This window comes from Rattus rattus, chromosome X, assembly GCF_011064425.1.
Source record: "Rattus rattus isolate New Zealand chromosome X, Rrattus_CSIRO_v1, whole genome shotgun sequence".
NCBI classification, from domain to species: domain Eukaryota; kingdom Metazoa; phylum Chordata; class Mammalia; order Rodentia; family Muridae; genus Rattus; species Rattus rattus.
The window spans coordinates 3027131-3052829 of NC_046172.1; the positions used below are offsets into that span (position 1 = coordinate 3027131).

General features: G+C 42.8%; 1 protein-coding gene and 2 pseudogenes across 1 annotated transcript; 2 read left to right on the forward strand and 1 right to left on the reverse strand.

The window, feature by feature from the left end:
- Window positions 1-9290: 9290 nt before the first annotated feature.
- LOC116888780 (destrin-like) lies at window positions 9291-10964 on the reverse strand. The gene has a single exon (XM_032890065.1). It carries the CDS (start codon window positions 10882-10884, stop codon window positions 10387-10389), a length of 498 nt encoding a protein of 165 aa, XP_032745956.1. The 5' UTR covers window positions 10885-10964; the 3' UTR covers window positions 9291-10386.
- A 1598-nt stretch (window positions 10965-12562) lies between these two features.
- LOC116888781 lies at window positions 12563-12898 on the forward strand (annotated as a pseudogene).
- A 1688-nt stretch (window positions 12899-14586) lies between these two features.
- On the forward strand, window positions 14587-14950 carry LOC116888782 (annotated as a pseudogene).
- The last annotated feature ends 10749 nt before the right edge of the window (window positions 14951-25699 follow it).

Here is a 25699-nt window from a genome sequence, read left to right on the forward strand (position 1 = left end):
ATAAGAAAGCAGACTGAGCAAACCATGACGAGCAAGCCAGTGAGCAGTACCCCTGCATGACCCATGTATCAGCTCCTGCCTTCAGGTCCCTACCATGTGTGAGTTCCTGTCCTGACTTCCTTTAATGATCAACAGTGAAATGGAGGTATAAGCTAAATAAACCCTTTTCTCTTCAACTTTCTTTGCTCATGATGTTTCATAACAGCAACAGTAACCATAACAAGGCATGAAACTTATCACTAGATGAGTCACTAACAGGCTCTCTTCAATATTTTGTGATCATGCACAAGGCCTTCCACATTCCCTAAGATATAGGGGAGCTTACCAATGCTCATTATTGCCTTTTCCATATCTCTGTACTGATTTTTTTTGTCTGATCTTTTGCTGGCCCAACTTGGCAGTCTCAGGAAGCTGTGATGCTAGACTTTTCAGAGCACTTGGTACTCCAAGCCATGTCAGCTACTTCTAGTTTTATTGAAGTGTCACAAGCTTCCTTGTGTCTTGTTTGTGATTTTGGATGTCTTTCAAAAGGCCCATGTTAAAGGTTTGATACCAGGCTAGTTGTGATAGTTGGAGAAGGTGGAGCCTTTAGGAGGTGGGCACTAGTAGAAAGAAGTTAGACTATTGTGGGCATGCCTTTGAAGGAAACATCGGGTCCCTAGCACCATTATTCTCTTTGCTACATGGCTGCCATGAGATGAGCAGCCCCTTACCACATACTCCTACTGGTGTGTTGCTTTACCACAGGCCTAAAAATAGGACAAACAGCCATAGCCAGAAACCATGAGCCAAAATAAAGCTTTTCTCCTTCTGCTGTTGTTGTGATAGGAAACTAGTTGCTTCCATGCCTCACATGGTGGTCTCTTTGGGGTTTTTACAATCTGGGCACATTTGGTGCATTGGCCGGGAAACCAGAGACTTCCAGGACTCCCAAACCTGGAGGGTCTGGCACCAATTGGGTAAATATCTGTGTCTTTGTGTATTTTCCGTGTTTGTTTTTGCTCGCTTTCTTTCTTTCTCTCTCTCTTTCTTTCTTTCTCTCTCTCTCTCTTCTTTCTTTCTTTCTTTCTTTCTTTCTTTCTTTCTTTTTGAAAAAAGCCTCAAGGTGTCTGTGTAAGCAGCAAGGAGTGGCTAAGAGTGGACGTACTGGAGGGTCACAGCGGGGGAAGTCAGGAAGACGTTCCTGGCTCCAAGGTGGATGAAGTACACACCATCAGTTGGAGGAATTTTTGGTGGAGGACAGAGAGCTCCACCATCAGTTACTTTCAGTTTCCGAAGCAGGAAATTTGTGAGTCTGTTGAGTCTGAGTCTTTGGATTCATTTTTGTTTTTTAGTGGTTGAACAGCTTTTTTGTGCCTGTCTATTCTGTTTCATGTGTTGTTTGGTCTTTACTTGTATTGGATTGTGATGGACACCTTGGGATAGACTGTTTCTCACCTATGTTGGTATTCTGTCTAAGCTCCACCCCCACAACTACCTGGCAACAGCCAGGTATGCTCTGCCCCACAGTTAACTGGCAACAGCCAGCTGTGCCTGACTATGAAAGGGGCTGCTTGCCCCCTCCTCATTCTCTTGCTCTTTGTTCCTCCCTTCTCTGCTCTCTTGCCTTCTTCCCCATCCCTTCTCTCCCGATCCCCCTGCTTCCCTCCATGTGCCCATGGCTGGCATCCTTTGTTTCTCCCCTCTTCCACTCTTCTCCTCTCATTAAACCTCTCCATGTGCAACCATGTTGGTTTGGTGTGTTCTGTCCAGGAAGCGAGCCGAGATTTAAACTCCAACATTGGTGGCCCATACCGACGGGGTTTATTATCTCCCTGTGAATACCTAGCCCACCAATCTGCCATTGTGTGCCACAGGCCACAGTGGCAGCCGACAGCATCATCCACTGGTGCCAGTGCTGGTGCCAGCAGGGTCGAGGTCGTCGCGTGGGGCTGTGGTGAGGAGAGATGGAGATCGTGCCACTGCCTCCTGTGCTGCCCGATCACTGCTGCGATCCCACCGTTACATCCATAGCATCCATTGTGCCATTGGACACCACCACCTGCTAGCTGCTGTGAGACTCAGGACTTGCACCACGTGAGTTTCGGCGCAACTGGTGCACATACAGTCTTCTGCATGAGCCACTGCCCTCTGTGTTTCACCACGTAGTGCCAGCTCTTGCCACGTGGATCACTTAGACAGGCCCTCATCAACCACATGGTTTCACAAATTCCTCAATTTTATGGGATCTTCACAATTACTGCCAGCAGTGTGGTAAATAGAAGGAGATTCTTTATGCCCAAACATTCATCTATCTTTGCTCTAACCCCTCTCTGTCTTTCGCTTCCTGTGGCTTCCCGCTGAGGTAACCTGTGTCCCAGTACTGGCTGGTCAGTCCTGCAGGCCTCCCCATTGCTGAGATGCCCTGCTTGCAGCTGCCCGCCAAGGAGGGCTCCTTCTTCAAGCACATACTGGTAAGCGGTGACCTGCTCCACCTCTGTGAGCTTTCTTTACCTCAGAGCTTGACTTTCCATGGTGTATACATGGTCTCAGGGGAGCATACTTGAGCTTGGAGCTACCCCTGTGCCCTGGGGATGGATCCTTTTACTGACCCATGTTCTAGGACCTTTTCCCTTGGGTGAGATTTTTTTTCATTCCTCTTTTTATGAGATAGTTTAAAATGCCAAGCCAGGCCTGGATAAGCTGCTCTCTGGCTCAGGAGCACCGGCTCTGAGTGTAGCCCCAGCCCTGGTAGGGACAATTAATAATCCCTATTCTCACCCACGGGTCTATTGGTCTTTGCCACCTGTCCCTATTTCCTGGGATATTTTGGTCTAATTTACACTAAGCAGAAAACAGTATCTCTGTCTGGTCCCATCCCCAGGCCTCCCCCTCCTCCCTTCCTCCTTGCTGCTGCACTGCTGCAGCTCCTGGTTTGCAGCAGTGAGAGGTCCCCGCTTAACATTAGTGCAGTCATTTTTTTAAAAAATAAAAAATTTTAAGTTGGCCTCTGCTTAGCCCCTACACGTTAGACAATAGACCAGAAAGTACAGAAAGCACATTCCCACCCACTCTCCAGGAAGCTGCCCGACCACAAGAACAGATGGTATAGATCGTATTGTTCTCAGAACTGCAGGGCAATTGCAAGGCAGGAAACATCTCCGGGAAGCTGCCCAACCACTATAGATTGTGCTGCAGGACGGAAAACATTTGTCAAGTCAGATGTCCTTGGTACTGGAATAGCGGTGCTGACATAGCTGTGGCCTTGTCCTGAGAACTCCAGGACGGGAAACACCTGCCTAGTCAGATATCCTTGGCACCGGAATAGCTGAGCTAATGAAGCTGTGTGACTATATAAACTGCATACTTCTGCTGTTCAGGGCTCTTCACATCCCTCCTGCGTGAGGATCACCCTGTCGAGCCCCAGTGCACTGGTATCCCGAGTAAACCTCTTGCTTTTGTATCAGGAGACGTGAGTCTCATGTGTTCGTGGGGTGGCGTCATCCTCAGGATTGGAGCGAGAGTCTCCTCCATCTGAGGGTCTTTCAGCAGCAGGAAAAGCAGGTCTGGCCCCATCCCTTGCGTCCACCAGGAACTCTGCCTATGAGACCTGCTTTTCCATGCGCATGTGACCCCTGGGCTTCCCCTCTTCCCTTCCTCGTTGCTGCTGCACTGCTGCAGCTCCTGGTTTGTGCCCTGTAAAAAGCAGGTCTGACCCGGTCCCTTGCGTCTCTGTGAGACCTGCTTTCCTATGTGCGTGCGACCCCTACACTTGCGCAGCAGCAGGAAAAGCGAGTCTGGCCCCTCCCCTTGCATCCTGCCAGGGATTCTGCTTGCTAAGAACCATTTGCAAGCGAGCTCTCTCTGTCCCAGACTTTGCTCCTGTGCTTGGCCACCACAGCTTTGAGAAAAACATATTTCACACTGTCTTTTCCAGTGTGCTTACACCGCCACCCACGCACCAGTACCTCAGCTGCACATGCTTGCACACACACATGCTTGAGCCTCTCCCTTGCTCTGCAGATTTTTCATTCCTACCCTGTCTTGACATATGATCCTTACTAATAATTTACTTCCTGAGGAATGCTGGCAAGTTTGGGAGCAGGAGAGAATACATGCAGACGAACATACCTAATTAGATATGAGGCAGTACCTGACCAAGATCCCTGATGGAATTATAATTCCACAGCTGGTATTTTAGCCAGAGATAGACTCATGACCTGGCTTCTGGCCGGTCTCCACAGGGCAGTCTTAAAAACCAGTGAATTTTGAAAAACTGTAAGAGGTCATCCAGGAAAAACAGGAAAACCCGTCCCAATTTTTAGAACGCCTTACAAAGACTTTATTGCAATATACTTATCTGGACCCTGAAAATCCAGAAGGTAAACAACTTCTGATGACCTATTTCTTTTTCCAGAGCTACCCTGATCTAAAAGACAAACTTAAAAAGCTAGAGAGGGGCCCCTACCTCCACAGGCAGAAGTTTAGGTGCTGGTCTTTAAAGTGTACCATGGGAGAGATGAGAAGGCTCGCAGACAAAAATACCATATGCTGGTCGACCAGCCTCAGCCACTGCACTGGATTCCTGGTCTTCTAAGGCTAAGGGACCACCAGGCTCCTGCTACAAATGTGGTCAACAAGGTCATTGGGCGAGAGCTTTCCCTAACTTCAGCAAGCCAAGGGGCTATGCTCGAGGTGCCATCAAGAGGGACACTGGGCTGTCGATTGCCCTCGTGTTACACAGGACAGAGGGACATCATTCCCAGATAACCCTCCAGTGGATCTCCTAGGCTTGGCTATGGACTACTGAAGGGGCCTGAGTTTCCTGGACCTAACCACTGCCATCACCAGCAGGGAGCCCCAGGCAACTATCATGGTATATGGGCAACCATCTCCTTCCTCTTGGACACTGGAGCCACTTACTTGGTCCTAACAGAGTTTTGGGGACCCAGTTCTCTCCTGCTCCCTTATTGTCAGGGTAGGGGGGCAACCTTACCTTCCTCATCAAACCCCACTGCTTAGTTACATTTTTACAGGTGTACCTCTCACCCATTCCTTTTTGGTAGTGCCAACATGCCCTGTTCCCATATTGGGAAGGGATCTTCTAACCAAATTGTGAGCCTCTATTTTGCTCCACCTATTTGCCTAAACTCGAGTTGGCCTGCAGTTCTGCTTCCTCCAGTCAGCCAATGTACAGACACAGACATGTTACTTCCTTTACAGCTTCTCAGGTAGACCCCTGAGTCTCATGGACCAAATAGACTCCACCCAGATAAGTACATGTGCCTAAAGTTTCCACTTACTACCTATTCCAAAGGGTGGGATTCCTCTGGGTTTCAAATGCACATCTAAGAAAAAAATTTCTTTTCTTCCAAATGCACTTAATCTTATTCTCTACCTATAATAAATATATATGTGTGTTCTAGCATCTTGTCAAGTCCAGGTGCTTACTATACCTAGGATGGCTCCAGAGAAGCGACCTCCAGATGTTCAATCTCCTCTCACAGACACAGACACTTCTATTGGACCTGTTCCTTCTGACCTATCCTCTGATGATTCCACAGACCCTGTACAACAAGGAAGCAGTCAATTCTTAAGACTGGACGAACACCCCATAACCATTTTTCTAAGTTTCCTAGAGGCACATCACCCCAAAGCAAGTAGGAAATAGAGATCACGACGACCATATTCCTGCTCCACCATTGTCTCTAATTTTTCTTTTTTAATTAAACCAAAATGGGGAATGTTGGTATTCTGTCTAAGCTCGACCCCTACAGCTACATGGCAATAGCTAGGTATGCTCTGCCTCACAGTTGCCTGGCAACAGCCAGCTGTGCCTGACTATGAAGAGAGCTGCTTGCCCCCTCCTCTCCCTCTTGCTCTTTGTTCTTCTCTGCTCTCTTGCCCTCTGTCCCTGTCCCTTCTCTTCCCATGCCCATGGCCGCCTTCTTTTCTTCTCTCTTCTTCTACTCTTCTTCTCTCATTAAACCTTTCCACATGGTTGGTTTGGTGTGTTCTGCCTGGACACAAGTCGCGATTTAAACCACAACAACCTTAATCTTACTCTTATTCATTTTAAGAGAGTTAGGGTTAAGGACTACTTATTTTGGAGTGGCTGGCTTTTGATGTTGGATGGCCACTGGAGGAAGAACTTTTATCTCCCCAAGGTGTCAGCAGTAGAGGATAAAGTGTTTCAAAATCCCCTCCCCCAAATGCTTTGTCACAGGAATGGCCACAAGGTGACAAGGAACAACAGGAGCCAACTCCAACCCAGCAGCCAGCTTCATCCTTGTTGGCAGCATCAGCTTTAGGGCTGGAAAGATGTCTTAGAGGTTAAGAGCACTGACTTCTCTTTCAGAGATCCTGAGTTCAACTCCCAGCAATCACTTAGTGATTCTCTTTTTCTCTCAGGACCGGCTCTGCTCTGAATTTTATGGCTCACACAGGCTTATCCCCTTGCCCCCTCCCCCTCTGCTGAATGCAGGCACAGTGCATATTGGCACCCATGGTCGCTAGAAGGTTTAAGGCTGGGGCCTCCTGCAGCTCTAACCAGGCTTTCCCTGAGTTGGGAGGTGAGTTTCCAGAGAGCAGGGCTTCATGCCTGGACAAACTGGACAGAAGAGGCCCCAAGTGGGCAAATGTATCCCTCACATGAGCTTGCAACAGACTTCTGATCACTTGTTTTGTTCAGTAATTGGCTATCCTTCTTGCCAAGAGAAATGCTTGCTCCCTGTCTGAACAGATGTGGTCTCTGAATTGTAAAGAGAAGGTCTTTACTGACACTATCCTGCCACATTCTGCCCACTGAGAGGCAACAACCATTCCCTTCCATGTGTACCCTACCCCCTGTGTCCCCAAAGCTCTTACAGGTTCTCTTCACCACAGACAGAGGCCAAGAAACTGGCTCCTGGCTCCACAGGGAACCTACCCAGATTGGGACTTCAACACGGTGCAAGGTAGGGAACATCTCCAAATTTACCACCAGGCTCTTTCAGCAGATCTCAACAATAATTTGGCCAAGGTTTAGATACAATATTAGACAGGAAATTGATAAAAGTGGCATTTCTTGAACAGGTCATAAAGACTATGTGTAAGGCTATACACACAAAGACCCTGAGAAAACAGAATTCTAACATGGTATCCCTGGATTTCATCAATTAGTGCCAGACATTAGGAAGAAAGATACAGATTCAAGAAAGATTAAGAGAAAAGTTGTTGAGGGATCTACTGAAAGTTGCAAAGAGAGTGAAGAAAAGTGCAGATTAAACAGGAAAGACATTGGATGAGGATTTGGTTAGCTTCTTCTAGCCAACAAGGCCTCAGATCCAGGAAAAAAGAAACTCCAAGCTTCAATAGATTGCTGGAAGAAGAGTAACTAAAGGGGTCATGACCCAAACTCTAGGACCATGAAAACAGTCGGAGGCTTATTTATCAAAGAAACTGGACCCAGTGGCAGCAGAATGGCCAGCTTGCCTGCGTATTATTGTTGCCACAGCACTGTTGGAAAAAGATGCAGATAAATCAACTTTGGGACAGAATTTAATTGTGACTACCCCTCATGCAATTGAAGGGGTACTCAAGTGGCCCCTGATTGATGGCTCAGTAACACCTAATATGATTCATTATCAGACTTTACTAATCAACCCTGGCTGAGTTATTTTCTAGCCACCTGTTTCCTTGAACCCTGCAACTCTCCTGACTGACCCTGACTTGGACTGTCCACTCCATCAACGTGACGAGGTTGTGCTCAGGTACACAGAACCTGATCTGACTTGAGGGACTTTCCTCTGTAAGAGACAGAGTGGACCTGGTTTATGGACAGAAAGAAGCAGCTTCAACCACGAGGCTCAGAGAACAGGGGCAGCAGTGACTACAGAAATGGAAGTAATCTGGACTCAGTCTCTTTCTCCAGGCACTTCTTCCCCCCTCATAAATACATTTGGCTTAAATTATGTGCCCTTTATAAAGCAGGCCGGGTTCCAGAACCACACAAGTTAAGGAGACTGAGTCTCTGTGAGGAAATAAGGCGCACTTAAACCCAGGTGTAAAGGACATTACATCATCCTGTTAACCATGCCAACTGTAACAAAGTGGATGAAAATCACTGTCTGGGTGCACTACACTCACACCAGACCTGCTTTTCCACTAAAGAAGACAACTTGACTCCAGCTGTACCAAAATGGAGGGTTCAAAAGGACACCTACCTCCTCAAGTTCAAGTTGATTCAGTCTCAGTTCTGAGTCTATTGTCCCTGCTGACTATATGTACTGTGTGTCTTATATCCATCTTTTATGAAGACATTGAGTTAATAGTTAAATATAATGTTTCTACATATAGATGGTCACAGGAAGGTTCAGCTTTAACCCTCCAGACTATATCAGAACAGGGTATCTGTATGGGGAAAGTCCCCTTGTCACATCAACAATCAGACTGTTCCCATAGTTTATTCCAAACAGATTATTCCCCCAGAACAGACATGGTGGGCCCGTTTTTATCATTCATTTGCATGAATGGGGTGGTTCTTAATGCTTTTACCCCAGATGGGTTCTGTAATTTTGGTTCAATTAGTGCCCCACATAACCTATTATTCAGAGAAAATGGTATTAAGAGCCTTAGTAGGACAAATTGAGGGAGACCTTATGAGACAAAGGAGAAAACCTACTGTTTGACTTAACATTAATTCTAGGGGTAAGGCTAGCCCAGGTTGGCACTGGGATAACTGCCCTAATATTACAAAGAAAAGAACTATAACAGTTTAAAGGCAGACATAGATAAAGATATCCAGTGCCTAGGAAGTTTCGTTTCCCACCTGGAGCATAACGTACATTCTCTGGCTGAAGTGGTGTTACAAAACAGGAGGGGGTTAGACTTAGTCTTCCTACAAGCAGGACTATGTGCCACCTTCCATAAGAAATGCTGCTTCTATGTCACCCACTCTGGAATTATTAGGGAATCATTAGCTAAAGTTAGAAAAGGTATAGATAGACGCCAAAAGGAATGAGAAAATTATAAAAGATGATACCACTCACTGTTTGATTCCTCTCCTGGTTAACAACTTTTATTTCTACCCTCATGGGACACTTAGTTATTCTTTTACTTCTCCTTACCTTTAGACCATGTATCATAAACAAACTTTTATAATATATAAAACAGAGATTGGGGGCTATGCAACTAGTGGTAATGAGATCTCACTATCAATCAACAAATTAGCACAAACAATCCGGACCTCAAAGAGCCCAAGGTTGCTTCCAAGTAACTAGTAGAAGGGGGAATGAAGGGACTGAGGCAGCAGAATAAACTCCATTTTGTTCTTTTTTTTTTTTTTTAAGTTACAAATGCTTCCTTTATTACATAAAGCCAGCACTGCTACTAAGTTCAACTGGCTGTGCACCTCTACAGTGTTCGGTGTCATGCCTGTGATGTTAACAATCATTTCCAAGTGTTGTTGGGCAGTCCCCTGTGTCATCCATGGTACTGCTTCTGTCTCACACACAGCTGGTAAACTGCTCTAGGCATTTGCACCCTACCAGGCCCCAGAGGAAACATAATCAACACTCTTTCCAGTCTACTGTACCAGACGCAGCAGTTTTGAAGAAGAAATTACAGATCGAAAGCACCTTGGCTTATCAGTACACTGCCTTGTCATTTTTCATTAATAAAGTAGATTACAATGAAGCCCTAATTTGCAATGTAATTAGTTGTTACAAGACACGGAGCATTCTCCTGAGGATCACCATGATTTCTAAGACAGAAAGTCGCTCTACGCCATCTCCCAGCCCAGCGAGCCTCTTGCGGCAGGTACAGGGCGCTGACTGCACTCCAGCACCGTGCTCTGGCGCTTTGCAAGATGAGCGTGAACTTTAAGCAGACGTGAGTCTGAAACAGTCTCATGACACATCTGATAGAATTAAGACTGCCTGGCTTAGTCTTATTGCTGTTAGTATAGATTAGGTGTTGTACACATTATAAAGAAAATTAATCTCATTATTTTGTTTAACACAAGGAAAAATAGAGAATTTGGGTCAAAATAATACACAGATTACAATCACTTTTCTAAACAAAAGAAACTGCTGAGGTTAGCAAAGATTAGTAGTTCTCCTCACATTGCCTTGTACTAATTTGTGAACTGTGTTATTAAAAATCCTGAGCTTAACAAAATCTTTACAAGTCACTTCATGAAAATAGGCATTTGGCCAATAAGAATTTAATTCCATACCAATGAAACTTTAGAGGCTAGATTTATGTAGGGTAGTATTTGCAGACACTATAAAATTTTTAGTTTACTCTAAAAGATGACAAGACAAATTCCCCTCAGTGAGATCCTGGCCTAATATATTTGCTTTACTTATATAGTGAAAGGATAGTGTTAAATATGGAAGCTTTCAATTCGTGGCACTGACTGATAATCTACACAGGGGATCCTTCGAACGCTACAATTAAATAGCCACCTAGCTTTTCAGCAATACTAGTCCGATTGAGGTCTTCTGGCCCATTTGCTTGATACTCGTGCTTTATACCTGGAAATTTCTTCTTGATGGCGTCCTTTGAGCTTGCATAGATCATTTTACTTTTCAGAGGTGCTTGTTCTGGTGCCCACAGGAAGAACATGAGCTCTTCTTTTCTGGACTCCTTGGTTTCAAAGCTGGCATCATACAAAGCGTAGCGACAATCTTTTTCAGGAAGCATTCCCACAAAATGCTTGAAAGGATCAGTTATGGTAACGCCGACATCTCCAACCAAGATCTCTTTGCCTTCTTCAACGACTATGCACTTTTTGTCTGCACTGAGACAAAAAATGACAGCCTTCTTTCTTTTCTTGATTTCTTCAGGTGTGGAGCATTTCCGAACTTTCATGTCGTAGAAAATACGACATACTTCATCTGCAACTTGAACTCCTGAGGCCATGTTCACGGATCCGGAGGAGAGCTAGGAACCTGGCGGAAAGTCTGTGCACCTTCTTCCTCGAGGTAGCAAAAGCAGGAGAGGAAGCCTCCATTTTGTTCTTAAAACTCCATTCTAAGTTAACTTTCCCTTAGAGAGGCATGGTCCCTTCCCTTGAGGTCTGAGAAAAAATTCACAAAATGTTCCTGGCAGTAGCAAAATAGACACAGCAGCTGCAGCTACAGCTGCAGCTGGCTGATAACCATAAAGTGGGCTAAGGAAACATGAGTCTTTCTCAGGTCAAGAGGCTCCTTTTTGTTGTAGGCTCCCTCCGTGTGGTTTAACCAGGTGCTGTAAACCAATTAGCTGAAAGACCAACATTCCTTTACCCTCTCATGTAACACCAAGGCTTGGAAACCCCCACTTGAGTTATTTTTTCCTTTACAAACCCCCTTCACTTAGAACTGGGGTGTACTCTCCTTCCTGTTCCATCAGGAAGATTGGTGGCCCAAATTTGAGCTCGAATAAAGACCCTCATGTGATTTCATTGGGTTGTGATTTCTGGTGATCTCTTTGGGGTTTTTATAATCTGGGCACAACAGTTCCAATAGGGGCACAAATGTTACAGGCTTAATCACCCATTTTTTGATTGGATTTAAGGCCCATTCCACAAGAAGGAACTCATACTTGTCACCTCTAAGTGGCCAAGAACCAGAAAGTAGATAGATCATGGGCCTAGGGGAAAAACTACTATTCTGCTAATGGAACGTATCAACAAAATTACTGAACTACTTCTATTTCTATGGATCTGAGCAGTATCCAACTTCCTTCAGGGAAGCTTCTTGCAGGATGTAGGATTGAACAGAGATGCCCAACTGGAAATGTGCAGGGACTGGGAGACTTTGGAGCACTCAGCACTAAATGAGGTGCCTTTGTCAAGCCTACCCATCAAGATTCAGGGATCTTTCTCCTTCTTTTTCCATGGAGTTCCCTGAACTCTGAGAAGAGAGATTTTGATGGGCACATCCAATTTGGGGCTGAGTGTTCCAAGGCCTCTGAGTAATGTGTATTTGATCCCATCTGCTGCATGAGGAAGCTTCTCTGATGATGGACAAACAAGATGCTAATCTATGAGTACAGAAGAGTATCATTAAGAATCATATTATCACTATTTTCTTCTTCTTTTTTTAAACCTGTATTATTAGGTTTACACTATGTCCTTTGACTATCTAGTCCCAGGTTCTTGGTCACGCAAGCAGTGTCACATAGTCTTTGAGTAGTTGTCCAATACCAAATGGACCCTATGTTTTATTGTGTACTTTTAGAGTTTATTTTTGGCGGGGGGGGGTTGAGTGTTGATATTCTTTGTAAATTTAGTTTATCTGTTTGATTCTCATTTTTGTACTTTTTGTTTTTGATGTTTTTATTTATTTATGTATTTTTTTCCTTTTTGAAAGAGAAAGAGCATGTAGTTGGATGGGTAAAGAATTGGTGGGGATCTGGGAGGAGTTGGGGGAGAGCAAAGAATATGATGAAAATATATTGTGTGGCCCATTGGCTGATCTGAAAAGCCATCTTTGCATTGTTCTTGGGTCACTTGAGCCATCTTTGCAGCAGACTTCTGCAGCTTTCTCACCAGAGTCCTTGAACTGGATTTCTTTCTCACTTGCTCCATCACACCAATGGGCATGCCTCACTCACCATGTCAGTCCCAGCAGTAGACACCAGCTCCAAGATCACCACCAAAGACTTGAAGGAGAAGAAAGTTGTGAAGGAGGCAGAGAATGGAAAAGAAGCAGTTGCCAATGGGAATGCTAATGAGGAAAATGAGGAGCAGGGGGCTGACAATGAGGTTGCTGTAAAAAAGGAAGACTATGGGGAAGAGGAGGAGGAGGAGGAAGAAGAAGAAAGTGACGATGAGGAAGAGGATGAAAATGAAGATGTGGAATCTGAGGCTCCTAGGGGCAAGTAGGTAGCCAAAGATGATGAGGATGATGATGTTGACACCAAGAAGCAGAAGACTGATGAGGATGACTAGACAGCAAAAGGAAAAGCTAACCTTATACACCTTGACCTATTCACCCTTCTCTTCCCCTCTCGGAATTTAAATGTGGAGAAGCAGGCCCCACCCATGCACATTGGGCAGTGCCACCCACAAATGACATGTACTTTCTACCACCCCACCAAAATCATACCATGAATTTGCATCAGGGGAAGAAAAAAAGAACCAAAACTTCCCAGATTCTGCTTTTTTTTCTTAAATATATTTAAAAAGGAAAAGTTGTTTGTACTTTTTAATTTACATTTTATATTTTTTGTACATATTGTTAGGGGTCAGCCATTTTTTTAATGTTAACAAGTGACCAAACCAGTCTTCAGAGCAGGTGTTCTGTGACCTCTTCTGACTTTACTTGGGATGTGGCCTTGGTTTTTTTTTTTAATCATCTCAAAAGGGCAGGAGGCAAGCCTGGTCTACATAATGAGTTCCAAGACAGAGCCAGGGTTACACAGAAATAAACCTTGCCTCAAAAAACAACCACACACACACACACACACACACACACACACACACACACACACACACACACCCTTTAGTGGTGTTCAACAACGAGAAAAAAAGGAACAAAATAACAACAGACAAAATACTTGAACAAAGTTTCATCAAAGAAGCTCCAAAGAGACCAACAGGATCAATTATCAGGACAATGTAAATTAACAGTATAGTATCACTTTATGTCCTTCAATGGCTACAATTAAAGACTGATATTAGCTAGAGCTGTGGTTAAATGGTGGAATACTTACATAGCATGCATGCTTGAGGTCCTGGGTTTCATCCCTAGTTCTGCAAGAAAAACACTAATAAAATGAAACATTGCATTGGTTGTGTTTGTTTGCTTTCCATTGATGTGATAAAATATCATGACCAAAAACAATTGGGAAGGAGTATTCGATTTACAGATTATAGTCTATCATCAGAGGAAGCCAAGGCAAGAATTCATATAGGAACCTGGGAGCAGGAACTGAAGCAGAGGCCATGGAGAAGTGCTGCTTTACTGGCTTGATTCCAATGGCTGGTTTGGCCTGGTTTTTATATCACCCAGCACCACCTGCCAGGTGTGGTATCATCCACAGTGGGCGGTGCCTTCCCAGATTAATTAGAAATCAATAAAATGCACCACTTCCTGCTTACAGGACAGTCTGATGGGGGCATTTATTCACTTGAGGTATCCTTTCAGATCCTAGACAGCTTGTGTCACAAGATGTGGAAAGTGAAAGTCTCCTACAGTTATGGTGGGAATATAAAAAATCTTGTGAGTAACATGCCTGGGATTTGGGACCTAAATGTAACTGATGTGCCAATTCTATGAGATGCTACAATAGTTTGAAGAATAAGAAAATTAAAATCGAATTGCACTGAGATATCACTATGAACACAGCATTAATAGCTATAGTACGAAAGCATGGCAGGCTGGGACTACAGCTCAGTTGGTGGTATGCTTGTATAGCGTACATAAAGCGTTCAATTCCTACCACTATATAAACTAGGCATGCTGGTACATGACTTTAACCCCAACACTGAAAAGGTAGAAAGCAGAGGTTCAAAGGCATCCTTGCATACACAACACAAGATCCTTCCTTCCCACAAAGCCACTCTGTTCCTTCATCCCCACAAGAAATTTCTTTTAAAAAATATTTGCGTGTCCTCTTCCCACAGCTGCTGCTCAACATGGCACCACAGAAAGACAAGAAGCCTATGAAGTCAAACTGGAGGTTTCATTTGGACCTTACTCATCCAGTAGAAGATGGAATTTTTGATTCTGGAAATTTTGAATAGTTTCTACAGGAGACTTTCAATGGAAAAATTGGAAATCTTGGAAATGTTGTTCACATTGAACACCTGAAGAATAAAATCACAGTTGTTTCTGAGAAATAGTTCTCAAAAAGGTATTTGAAATCTCTTACCAAGAAATACCTTAAGAAGAATAATCTCCGTGATTGGTTTTGTGTGGTCGCATCTGACAAGGAGACTTACAAACTTTGTTATTTCCAAATTAGTCAAGATGAAGATGGTTCAGAGTCTGAGGACTAATTGGCCTTTGCTTTTAGTAAAATGGAAGTATGCTAAAGAAACCTAAAATCAGACTTTATGAGCAAATAAAAATCATTTTACTCTATAAAAATATTTGAGAATATCAAGTATACCTAGAATTCTCTGTGATGGTAGAAGTGTATATTAGCATAGTTACTTTGTTAAACTGTAAAAAGCAGAACACAGGGATACACTGTGACCTGGTATTCCAACTCCAAAGTGCTAAACCTAATAGAAGCTCTCATGTATGTTCACCAATAGATAGCAATACTGTTCTAAGCTGTAAACAGTGCAAGTGTCATCAACAACAGAATGGATAAAAGTCTATTTATGCACTAGAATATATAATGATGAGAATAGGTTATCCATAACCATATGTGACAACAAGAATGAATTTCATCTTCAAAATGTGAATTACAAAAGACATCAAAGAATCTAGCATTTGTTATATAATCTACAACTGATTCAATTTATATAACACATAAAACAAGCAAAATGTAGCCTGGATAGATATCTCATATGTTAAGGGTATTTACTTGTTGGATGGACAGTGGTGGTGTACACCTTTAATCTGAAGCACTTGGGAGGCAGAGGCAGGCAGTTTGTGTTTGAAGCCAGCCTGGTCGACAGAGTGAGTTCCAGGACAGTCAGTTGTTACATAGAGAAACAAACCCTTTCTGTCTTAAAAAAACAAAAACCAAACCAAACAAACAAAAAAACCCCAACAACCAACCAAACAAACAAACAAAAACAGCACTTGTCCACAATCATCTGTAACTCCAGTTTCAAAGGATCCAGTGCCTTCTTCTGGCCTCAGTGGATCATGGTACACAGAGGCATGCACATGGTACACAGACGTACATGTAAGCAAAAAACTCAGACACATAAATATAAAATGAATCTAAAAAAAATTTTAACAGGCAAAATAAGTCTATGCTATTAAAGTCAGGAGAGGGTTTATGCTTAGAGTATGTCACAGGGCAGGGAGGGAATTCTATTCTATTCATAGATCTAAGTACATTTAGTTTACAGGAATGTGTTGAGCTATATGGTTATTTTTTTTTCCGGAGCTGAGGACCGAACCCAGGGCCTTGCGCTTGCTAGGCAAGTGCTCTACCACTGAGCTAAATCCCCAACCCCTCAGCTATATGGTTATAACATATGCCTTTTCTGTATTTTATATTGGTGAATTTATCTGATCTCCTTTGGCTCCCAGCAGGTCTTGTGCTTCCAGCCACACACACCACCCCCCCACACCACCCCTGACCCCAGGAGCTATTTGGATCATCAGATAAAAGACACACACACACACACACACACACACACACACACACACACACACACCAGTTAATTTTAATATGCTGTGACTAGTTCAAAGGTAGGGCAATTCTAATTCTCTGCCTGCTGCTCCAGCCCCAATGAGGGAAGTGACCAGCCAGTGGTCACTAACCCTCATTCTTACATGGTTCTTTGCAGCTCTAAATCTGATCCATTTCCCACTGCATCAGTCCCCCCTCCCCCAACCTAGAAGTCATGCCTCTCTCTGTCTCTCCTCCAGGCCATTGACCATTGGCTCTTTCTTGATCGACCAAAAACCAATTGGAAACAAGGACCTGCAGCATTGGGCATGCAGATTCCCAATTTGGGAAAACAAATCAATTCAAAGCATTAGAACCAATTCCCTACAGTATGTACTATACCTTCATCAAAATATTTCGGTGCTGGAGGTTTAATTTAGTGGTAGGGCACTTGGCTAGCAAGGGCAAGGCTCTGGGTTCTATTCCCAGTACCACACATATACACTGATGGTAAAACATAGTAAATCAAAATTGTATGCTAGAATCTTTTCTCTTATGAATATTGTGAAAAATGTCAATGAGAAAGTGTCTATATATTAGTTCTTTAAAAAGCAATTCTAAAGAACTGTTCCAGCTCTTCAACTCTGACAAGCTAGGTTAACTAACTGCAATGAAACATGACTATGTGATAGCAATCTACACAGGTATATCCTCAATCCATGTCAAAGGTGAATATATTTTAACACAACTGAAAAAAAAAACCAAAATTTATGAATTGAAATCCAATTTCTCAATGACTCTTTTTTTAAAAAGCAGAAATTCCAAGGCAAAGGTAACAGTGGCTATGACCAAAATCCAGAGTGCTATGGCTTAGTTATTATCTTGGGCTCAGTTACTAAGGGGATGAGAAGCCTGGGTTTTTGTTTTTTTTTTTTTTTCGGAGCTGGGGACCAACCCAGGGCCCCTATGTGTTGCTAGGCAAGCGCCTACCACTGAGCTAAATCCCCAACCCCAAAGCCTGGGGTTTTTAGATCATACAAATGATTGCTGTGGGACACACATGAGAAGGTATGAGCCATGTATGAATGCTGTTACTGCAGGACATTACTAAAGGAACACTTGCCCCTTGTTGCTTTTCATGACATTCCTGAAACACTGGCTACAGCTAGCTCTTGAGAGATGGCGTCTTAAGGCAGATAAGAAAATTAAAAATTCCGGGGCATCTGATACTGACTCATTCATCAGCCCTCTGGACGTGAGTAAACGAGTAACGAGCCCTACCCCTGTGATGTTTGTCCAAGTCCTTATTGTATACTGCTCTAGTCATTGTGTCCTACAGATAGAGTTCCAGGGAGTTGGAGCAAAGTCTATCCAGATGTTTATCAGGTGCAGGAGCTTCATCAACTCTAACAAACATTTACCCCAAAAGGACAAAGAAGAGGCCTGCTTTGGGAACAATGAGGATGACCTGACCTTCCTCCGGTTTTAGTAATAGCCCTGTCCCAGGAACTAGCTGACCATAAAACACTGGAGACGTGAGGACTGTCCTGTGACTCTGGGAGGTCCTCCTTGTGACATTTTTGGTATTTCCTTTTGACATCCCCCCATCTCCTGGAGCTTGTGACTTCTTCCTTTAAATAGCCCTTCTCCCAGCCACTCGGGGTCGACACCTCTGTCTCCTGCGTGGAATACGTGTCTGCCCAGAGATCTCCGTAATAGATCTCCATAATAAACCACGCCTTTGCTTATTACATCCAAAATGGTCTCTCTGTGTCTGGGGTCCTCGACTTCCCAAGACTTGAGTAAGGGTCTCTCTCTTCGGGGATCTTTCACTCTATATTTTACCCATAAAGCCATTACACAAATGCTCATATAGACCTTGTCACCTTGAAGTCACTGTAACTGACTTGAATTCCAGATTTTTTGCCCCAACTTGCTAAGTATGGGATCATAGATGTGTATCACCAACCCAGCTCATAAAGTCAAATTGTAAGATTAAAAATTTGTTTCAGAGCTAGGTATAGTGCTGTAAGCATTTAAATCCAGCATTCAGGAGGCAGAAGCAGGCCCTGTGAGTTCGAGGCCAGTCAGGTCTACATAGTAAGTTTCAGAATAGCTAGACATAGAGACCCTGTATCAATTTTTTCCCTTTTAGGAAATTATTGACTTCCCCAAAAGAAAAGGAAAAGCAATTCTTCTTGGTGAGCTTTTGTATCATGTGTCAGTAATGGAAAATAATGGTTCTGCTTACAGATCTGTATTCCAAAATTAACTTTTGGCCTTGATGTCCAGGCTGTGCAAGTGCTAGGACAATGAAAATGCTCTTTCCATCCTAGAAATCTGAGAACTTTGGGCAATACTAAGTTTCTTTGTATTCCCTGGGCATGAAGAACTAACTCGTGTTGAATCTATAAAATCTTTTTCTCCAAAACACGAAATGTAAAAGATGACAGATCATTCCGGATCTTTATTTCTGTTTTTCTTGGGAGTTGAAGACTGTATTAGTCATGTAACCAAATTCGACTAGCTTGCCAGTGATCTCTCTAAAGAGTCTCGATAGGGCGGGGGTGGAACTTTATGGGAGAGTGCTTGCCTAGCACATATGAAGCCCTGGATTCCACTCCCAGCACTGCAAAACTTAATGGGTCTCTCTATACACATAACACACCTCAGCTGTGGTGAAGTTGAAACGTGTGTTTCTAATTGACTCAAGAGTAACTGGCACTGCTTGCCTTCTGCTCAGTAAGGCCACAGCTTTAAAATATACTTCCCCTGTGTAGTGATGGCAGCACCAAGCACTCATGGCAAACCTGATGCAGACTTTACTGTGATTTTTTTTGCAGGTGTACTAGTTGTTTTTTACTTTTCTATTGCTATACTGAATATAATGACAAGAAGAGGCTTATAAAAGGAGTTTATTTGAGCGTATGGTTCCAGAGGGATAGTTCACAGGTGAGAAAGGCATAACAGCAGGTGGCCAGAGCAGGAAGCTGAGACATCACATTTTCCACTGCAAACACAAAGCAGAGAATGTACTGGATGTCAGGTAAAGCTTTAAATCCTTCAAAGCCTGTCCCCAGGGACATACATCCTCCAGCAAGGCCACACCACACAAAGGTTTCATAACATTTCCTCAAATAGCACCATCAATTGGGGATCCATTGTTCAAATACCTGAAATTTCTCATTTAAAGCACCACATTCCACTTCCTCATCCCTGGTCTCATGGTCACATCACAATGCAAAATGTACTTAGTTCAACTGTAAAAGTCTGCCTAGTCTTTCACAGTGCCATGTTCTTTAAAAGTTCAAAGTCTCTCCTGAGACTCAACATAATCTTGTCACTGTAACCCCATGTAAGATAAAAAGCAAACATATACTTCCAACATAAAATAGTCTTATATTCTAGGGGCTGGGGATTTAGCTCAGTGGTAGAGTGCTTACCTAGGAAGCGCAAGGCCCTGGGTTTGGTCCCCAGCTCCGAAAAAAAGAACCAAAAAAAAAAATAGTCTTATATTCTAAAAAGGAGGAACAGGAGCATAGTGAAGACATAATGGACCAAAGCAGGACTGAAACCCAATAGGGCAAACCCCAAATCCTAACATCTGGAACTTTAGGTTCAAGGAGTTAGATGGTGTCTTAGTCAGGGTTTCTATTCCTGCACAAACATCGTGACCAAGAAGCAAGTTGGGGAGGAAAGGGTTTATTCAGCTTACACTTCCACATTGCTGTTCATCACCACAGGAAGTCAGGGCTGGAACTCAAGCAGGTCAGGAAGCAGGAGCTGATGCAGAGGCCATGGAGGGATGTTACTTACTGGCTTGCTTCCCCTGGCTTGCTCAGCTTGCTCTCTTATAGAACCCAGGACCACCAGCCCAGGGATGGCTCCACCCACAATGGGCAGGTCCTCCCCCTTTCATCACTAGTTGAGAAAATGCTTTACAGCTGGGTCTCATGAAGGCATTTCCATAACTGAGGCTCCTTTTCTGTGATAACTCCAGCTTGTGTCAAGTTGACATACAAAAACAGCTAGTACATATGACTCCTCTCCTTCCTACCTACAATTTACATTTCCCTCCTGGGCTGGTCCCACTCCTTGTACACAGCTGACCTTGGCAGATGTCTCATGGCTCTAATATCTTCACTATATTAAACTCTCTATTGCAATTTAGGCTTCACTTTCACAGCTTCACATAATGGTCTCAAAAGGTCTGTTGCCCTAGCCCGGCCTTCCATGCCACCTGTTGCTTGTCCCCACTGGCTCTCTAAAACCATGGAGGAAGAAAGCATGACTGATTTACTCTTACATCTTTTAGGTCTCAAAAGCTACAGAGTACAAAGTACCACATAGCACTGCCAAGTTCAGCTGCCAGTTTAGGATGGACCCTCATCCTCTTTGAAGGTATTAGCAGCAGCTTTTGCCTATTGAAGTAACTACTTTCTAGAACCAAACCTTTTAGATTTTCTCTTCCTAAACTGGAGTCTATCAGGGAGGGAGGGTCTTTCCCTGAGGGTACCCTTCCTATTGTTCTATTGAAGAGCAGGAGACCTTGCCTTAACAATGCTAATCTCTAACAGTTGCAGGCTCTCTTTCAGTACAAATGGATGGTGTTTAGTGAGATTTGGTCTGTCACTGAAGATTTTTGGACATTCTATACAAGCATAAAGTTTCTTTCGTGTATGGATGACCTGATACATACTTAGTGTTGCTCTGAATGAAGGCTTTCCCATATTCACAGACAAACATAGGATTTTGTTTGTTTTTTCTTCACTATGGACTCTCCAATGTACATTTAGTGTTGGTTTCTAGATAAAGGCTTTCCTGCATATTTTTTTTTGCATTTGCAGAGCCTTTCTCAAATATGAGATTGCTGATGTATTTTGAGGTGTGCACTCCACATGAAGGCTTTCCATAGCCATTGCATTTATAGGATTTCCCTCCAGTGTGAGTTTTGATAAGGTTTGATGAGGTTTGATGAGGAATGCCTTCCTACATTCGGCATACACATGTTTTTTTTTTTTTCAGTATGCAGTTTTTGATGTGTAGTGACTTGTCCTATTAAGTGAAGACCTTGCCATACTCTGTACCTATATAAGGTTTCTCTCCCATGTACATCCTCTGATGCAAATGGAGCTGTGATTCCCACAGTTACAATATTTATCTGGCTTCTCTGCAGTGGGAATTCTCTGGTGTGTGCTGAAGTGTTATTTCTGGGCAAAGGTCTTCCCAGGTTCAAGATCTCTTCTCTTCTTCTTTTATACTAATAGAATGTAGTTGGATTTACACATTTTTTCAGTAATGTGTGAATACAAGTGGCACATGCAGACCTTCAGATATTAGGCAATTCTCTACTCTTCCCTTTTCTTGGTTCCCACTGGATTACACAGTGACCCAACACTAATGGTACAATCTACAATAATATTCTAGGAAATGACAGAACAATGACTTGAAATATGGTTCCTTAAGGACTTACTAGGACAAGAGTTAACTTGATGAATTGGACCTACTCATGATCCCTATATAAGAGAGGGTATATGTCTATATTTACTTTGTTATCAGCTCCTATGTACATATTCAAATGTTCTAGTCTCAATATTCGGTTTATTTCTAAGTAGGTAATGTTGGATATAAAGTTATAAAGCAGAGAGACATTGTACCTCTCAAACTGACATATAATTTGGCACAGTTGAGTGTTGCAACAAAAAGAACTAATACACAAAGTCTGAATGCTAACCTTTCAAGCAGTTGTCTTTCTTTGCCAAATATATCTACTCCCTTAATTCTTCTGAATACAGTCTTTAAAAACCCTTCTGAAAGGGAATAAAATGCCTACCTATATTTCCCTAAATTCAACACATTTATATTTACAATATATTTGACGTTTCACTTCAAAAAATTGAATTAAACATGTCAATTTTCTTTTTATGCCTGTCAATTCTAGATTCATCCTTCCTTGTTTGACATACAAAGATGGATCTGTGGCTCCTTAAATATTTTTAATCTTTGCCATCAGGCACAGAGTTAAAGCTTTGTGGGAGTCATTACTAGCTATTGGGTGACTCACTCAGCAGGATCTTCTAATCAGGATGCCTTGTCTAGCATTCAAAGCCTGCAGTCTCCTGCTGCCTGTCTTCTGATGCATATATAGTATCCCTGGAATTGAGGCTCATGGTGCAGGTGGTTCCTTGGTGGGTTCAGCTTCTACAAATATGGGTGACTTCTCCAGTATCCAGGTCCTGCAGCTCATAGGACTTCCCAAGTACCTAGCTAGTATAGTGCTAGTATATTTTTCCCAGCAGCAAGCTACTGTATCATGCTGCAGCCAGTAGTACCTAACACCTTACTTGAGGCACATCAAAGTATTATTTGGTTATTTGTAGTAAAAAAAAATTCTAGTGTAACACCTCTCCATAAAGAACTTTCTTGTGCTGGAGAGATGGCTCAACATTTAAGAGCACTAACTGCTGTTCTGGAGATCCCTAGTTCAAATCCCAGCAATCACATGGTGGCTCACAACCATCTGTAATGAGATCTGATGCCCTCTTCTGGTGTGTCTGAAGAGAGCTATAGATAAACTTTTTTTTTTTATTAACTTGAGTATTTTTTTTTTCCTTTTTTTTTTTAACTTGAATATTTCTTATATACATTTTAGTGTTATTCCCTTTCCCGGTTCCGGGCAAACATCTTCCTCCCACCTCCCTTCCTTATGGGTGTTCCCTCCCCACCCTCCCCAATTGCCGCCCTCCCCCAACAGTCTAGTTCACTGGGGTTCAGTCTTAGCAGGACCCAGGGCTTCTTCCACTGGTGCTCTTACTAGGATATTCATTGCTACCTATGAGGTCAGAGTCCAGGGTCAGTCCATGTATAGTCTTTAGGTAGTGGCTTAGTCCCTGGAAGCTCTGGTTGCTTGGCATTGTTGTACATATGGGGTCTCAAGCCCCTTCAAGCTCTTCCAGTTCTTTCTCTGATTCCTTCAACGGGGGTCCTATTCTCAGTTCAGTGGTTTGCTGCTGGCATACGCCTCTGTATTTGCTGTATTCTGGCTGTGTCTCTCAGGAGCGAGCTACATCCGGCTCCTGTCGGCCTGCACTTCTTTGCTTCATCCATCTTGTCCAATTGGATGGCTGTATATGTATGGGCCACATGTGGGGCAGGCTCTGAATGGGTGTTCCTTCTGTGTCTGTTTTAATCTTTGCCTCTCTATTCCCTGCCAAGGATATTCTTGTTCCCCTTTTAAAGAAGGAGTGAAGCATTCACATTTTGATCATCCGTCTTGAGTTTCATTTGTTTCTAGGCATCTAGGGTAATTCAAGCATTTGGGCTAATAGCCACTTATCAATGAGTTCATACCATGAATGTCTTTCTGTGATTGGGTTAGCTCACTCAGGATGATATTTTCCAGTTCCTACCATTTGCCTATGAATTTCATAAAGTCATTGTTTTTTATAGCTGAGTAATATTCCATTGTGTAGATGTACCACATTTTCTGTATCCATTCCTCTGTTGAAGGGCATCTGGGTTCTTTCCAGCTTCTGGCTATTATAAATAAGGCTGCAATGAACATAGTGGAGCACGTGTCTTTTTTATATGTTGGGGCATCTTTTGGGTATATGCCCAAGAGAGGTACAGCTGGATCCTAGGCAGTTCAATGTCCAATTTTCTGAGGATCCTCCAGACTGATTTCCAGAATGGTTGTACCAGTCTGCAACCCCACCAACAATGGAGGAGTGTTCCTCTTTCTCCGCATCCTCACCAGCATTTGCTGTCACCTGAGTTTTTGATCTTAGCCATTCTCACTGGTGTGAGGTTTTGATTTGCATTTCCCTTATGGCTAAAGATGTTGAACATTTCTTTAGGTGTTTCTCAGACATTCGGCATTCCTCAGCTGTGAATTCTTTGTTTAGCTCTGAACCCCATTTTTTAATAGGGTTATTTGTCTCCCTGAGGTCTAACTTCTTGAGTTCTTAGTATATTTTGGATATAAGCTCTCTATCTGTTGTAGGATTGGTAAAGATTGTTTCCCAATCTGTTGGTTGCCATTTTGTCCTAACAACAGTGTCCTTTGCCTTACAGAAGCTTTGCAGTTTTATGAGATCCCATTTGTCGATTCTTGATCTTAGAGCGTAAGCCATTGGTGTTTTGTTCAAGAAATTTTTCCAGTGCCCATGTGTTCCAGATGCTTCCTAGTTTTTCTTCTATTAGTTTGAGGTATCTGGTTTGATGTGGAGGTCCTTGATCCACTTGGACTTAAGCTTTGTACAGGGTGATAAGCATGGATCGATCTGCATTCTTCACATGTTGACCTCCAGTTGAACCAGCACCATTTGCTGAAAATGCTATCTTTTTTCCATTTGATGGTTTTGGCTCCTTTGTCAAAAATCAAGTGCCCATAGGTGTGTGGGTTCATTTCTGGGTCTTCAATTCTGTTCCATTGGTCTATCTGTCTGTCTCTGTACCAATACCATGCAGTTTTTATCACTATTGCTCTGTAATACTGCTTGAGTTCAGGGATAGTGATTCTCCCTGAAATCCTTTTTATTGTTGAGGATAGTTTTAGCTATCCTGGGTTTTTTGTTATTCCAGATGAATTTGCAAATTGTTCTGTCTAACTCTTTGAAGAATTGGATTGGTATTTAGATGGGGGTTGCATTGAATCTGTAGATCGCTTTTGGTAAAATGGCCATTTTTACTATATTAATCCTGCCAATCCATGAGCATGGGAGATCTTTCCATCTTCTGAGGTTTTCTTCAATTTCTTTCTTCAGTGTCTTGAAGTACTTATTGTACAGATCTTTTACTTGCTTGGTTAAAGTCACACCGAGGTATTTTATATTATTTGGGTCTATTATGAAGGGTGTCGTTTCCCTAATTTCTTTCTCGGCTTGTTTCTCTTTTGTATAGAGGAAGGCAACTGATTTATTTGAGTTAATTTTATACCCAGCCACTTTGCTGAAGTTGTTTATCAGCTTTAGTAGTTCTCTGGTGGAACTTTTGGGATCACTTAAATATACTATCGTATCATCTGCAAATAGTGATATTTTGACTTCTTCTTTTCCGATCTGTATCCCCTTGACCTCCTTTTGTTGTCTGATTGCTCTGGCTAGAACTTCAAGAACTATATTGAATAAGTAGGGAGAGAGTGGGCAGCCTTGTCTAGTCCCTGATTTTAGTGGGATTGCTTCAAGTTTCTCTCCATTTAGTTTAATGTTAGCAACTGGTTTGCTGTATATGGCTTTTACTATGTTTAGGTATGGGCCTTGAATTCCTATTCTTTCCAGGACTTTTATCATGAAGGGTGTTGAATTTTGTCAAATGCTTTCTCAGCATCTAATGAAATGATCATGTGGTTTTGTTCTTTCAGTTTGTTTATATAATGAATCACATTGATGGTTTTCCGTATATTAAACCATCCCTGCATGCCTGGGATGAAGCCTACTTGATCATGGTGGAT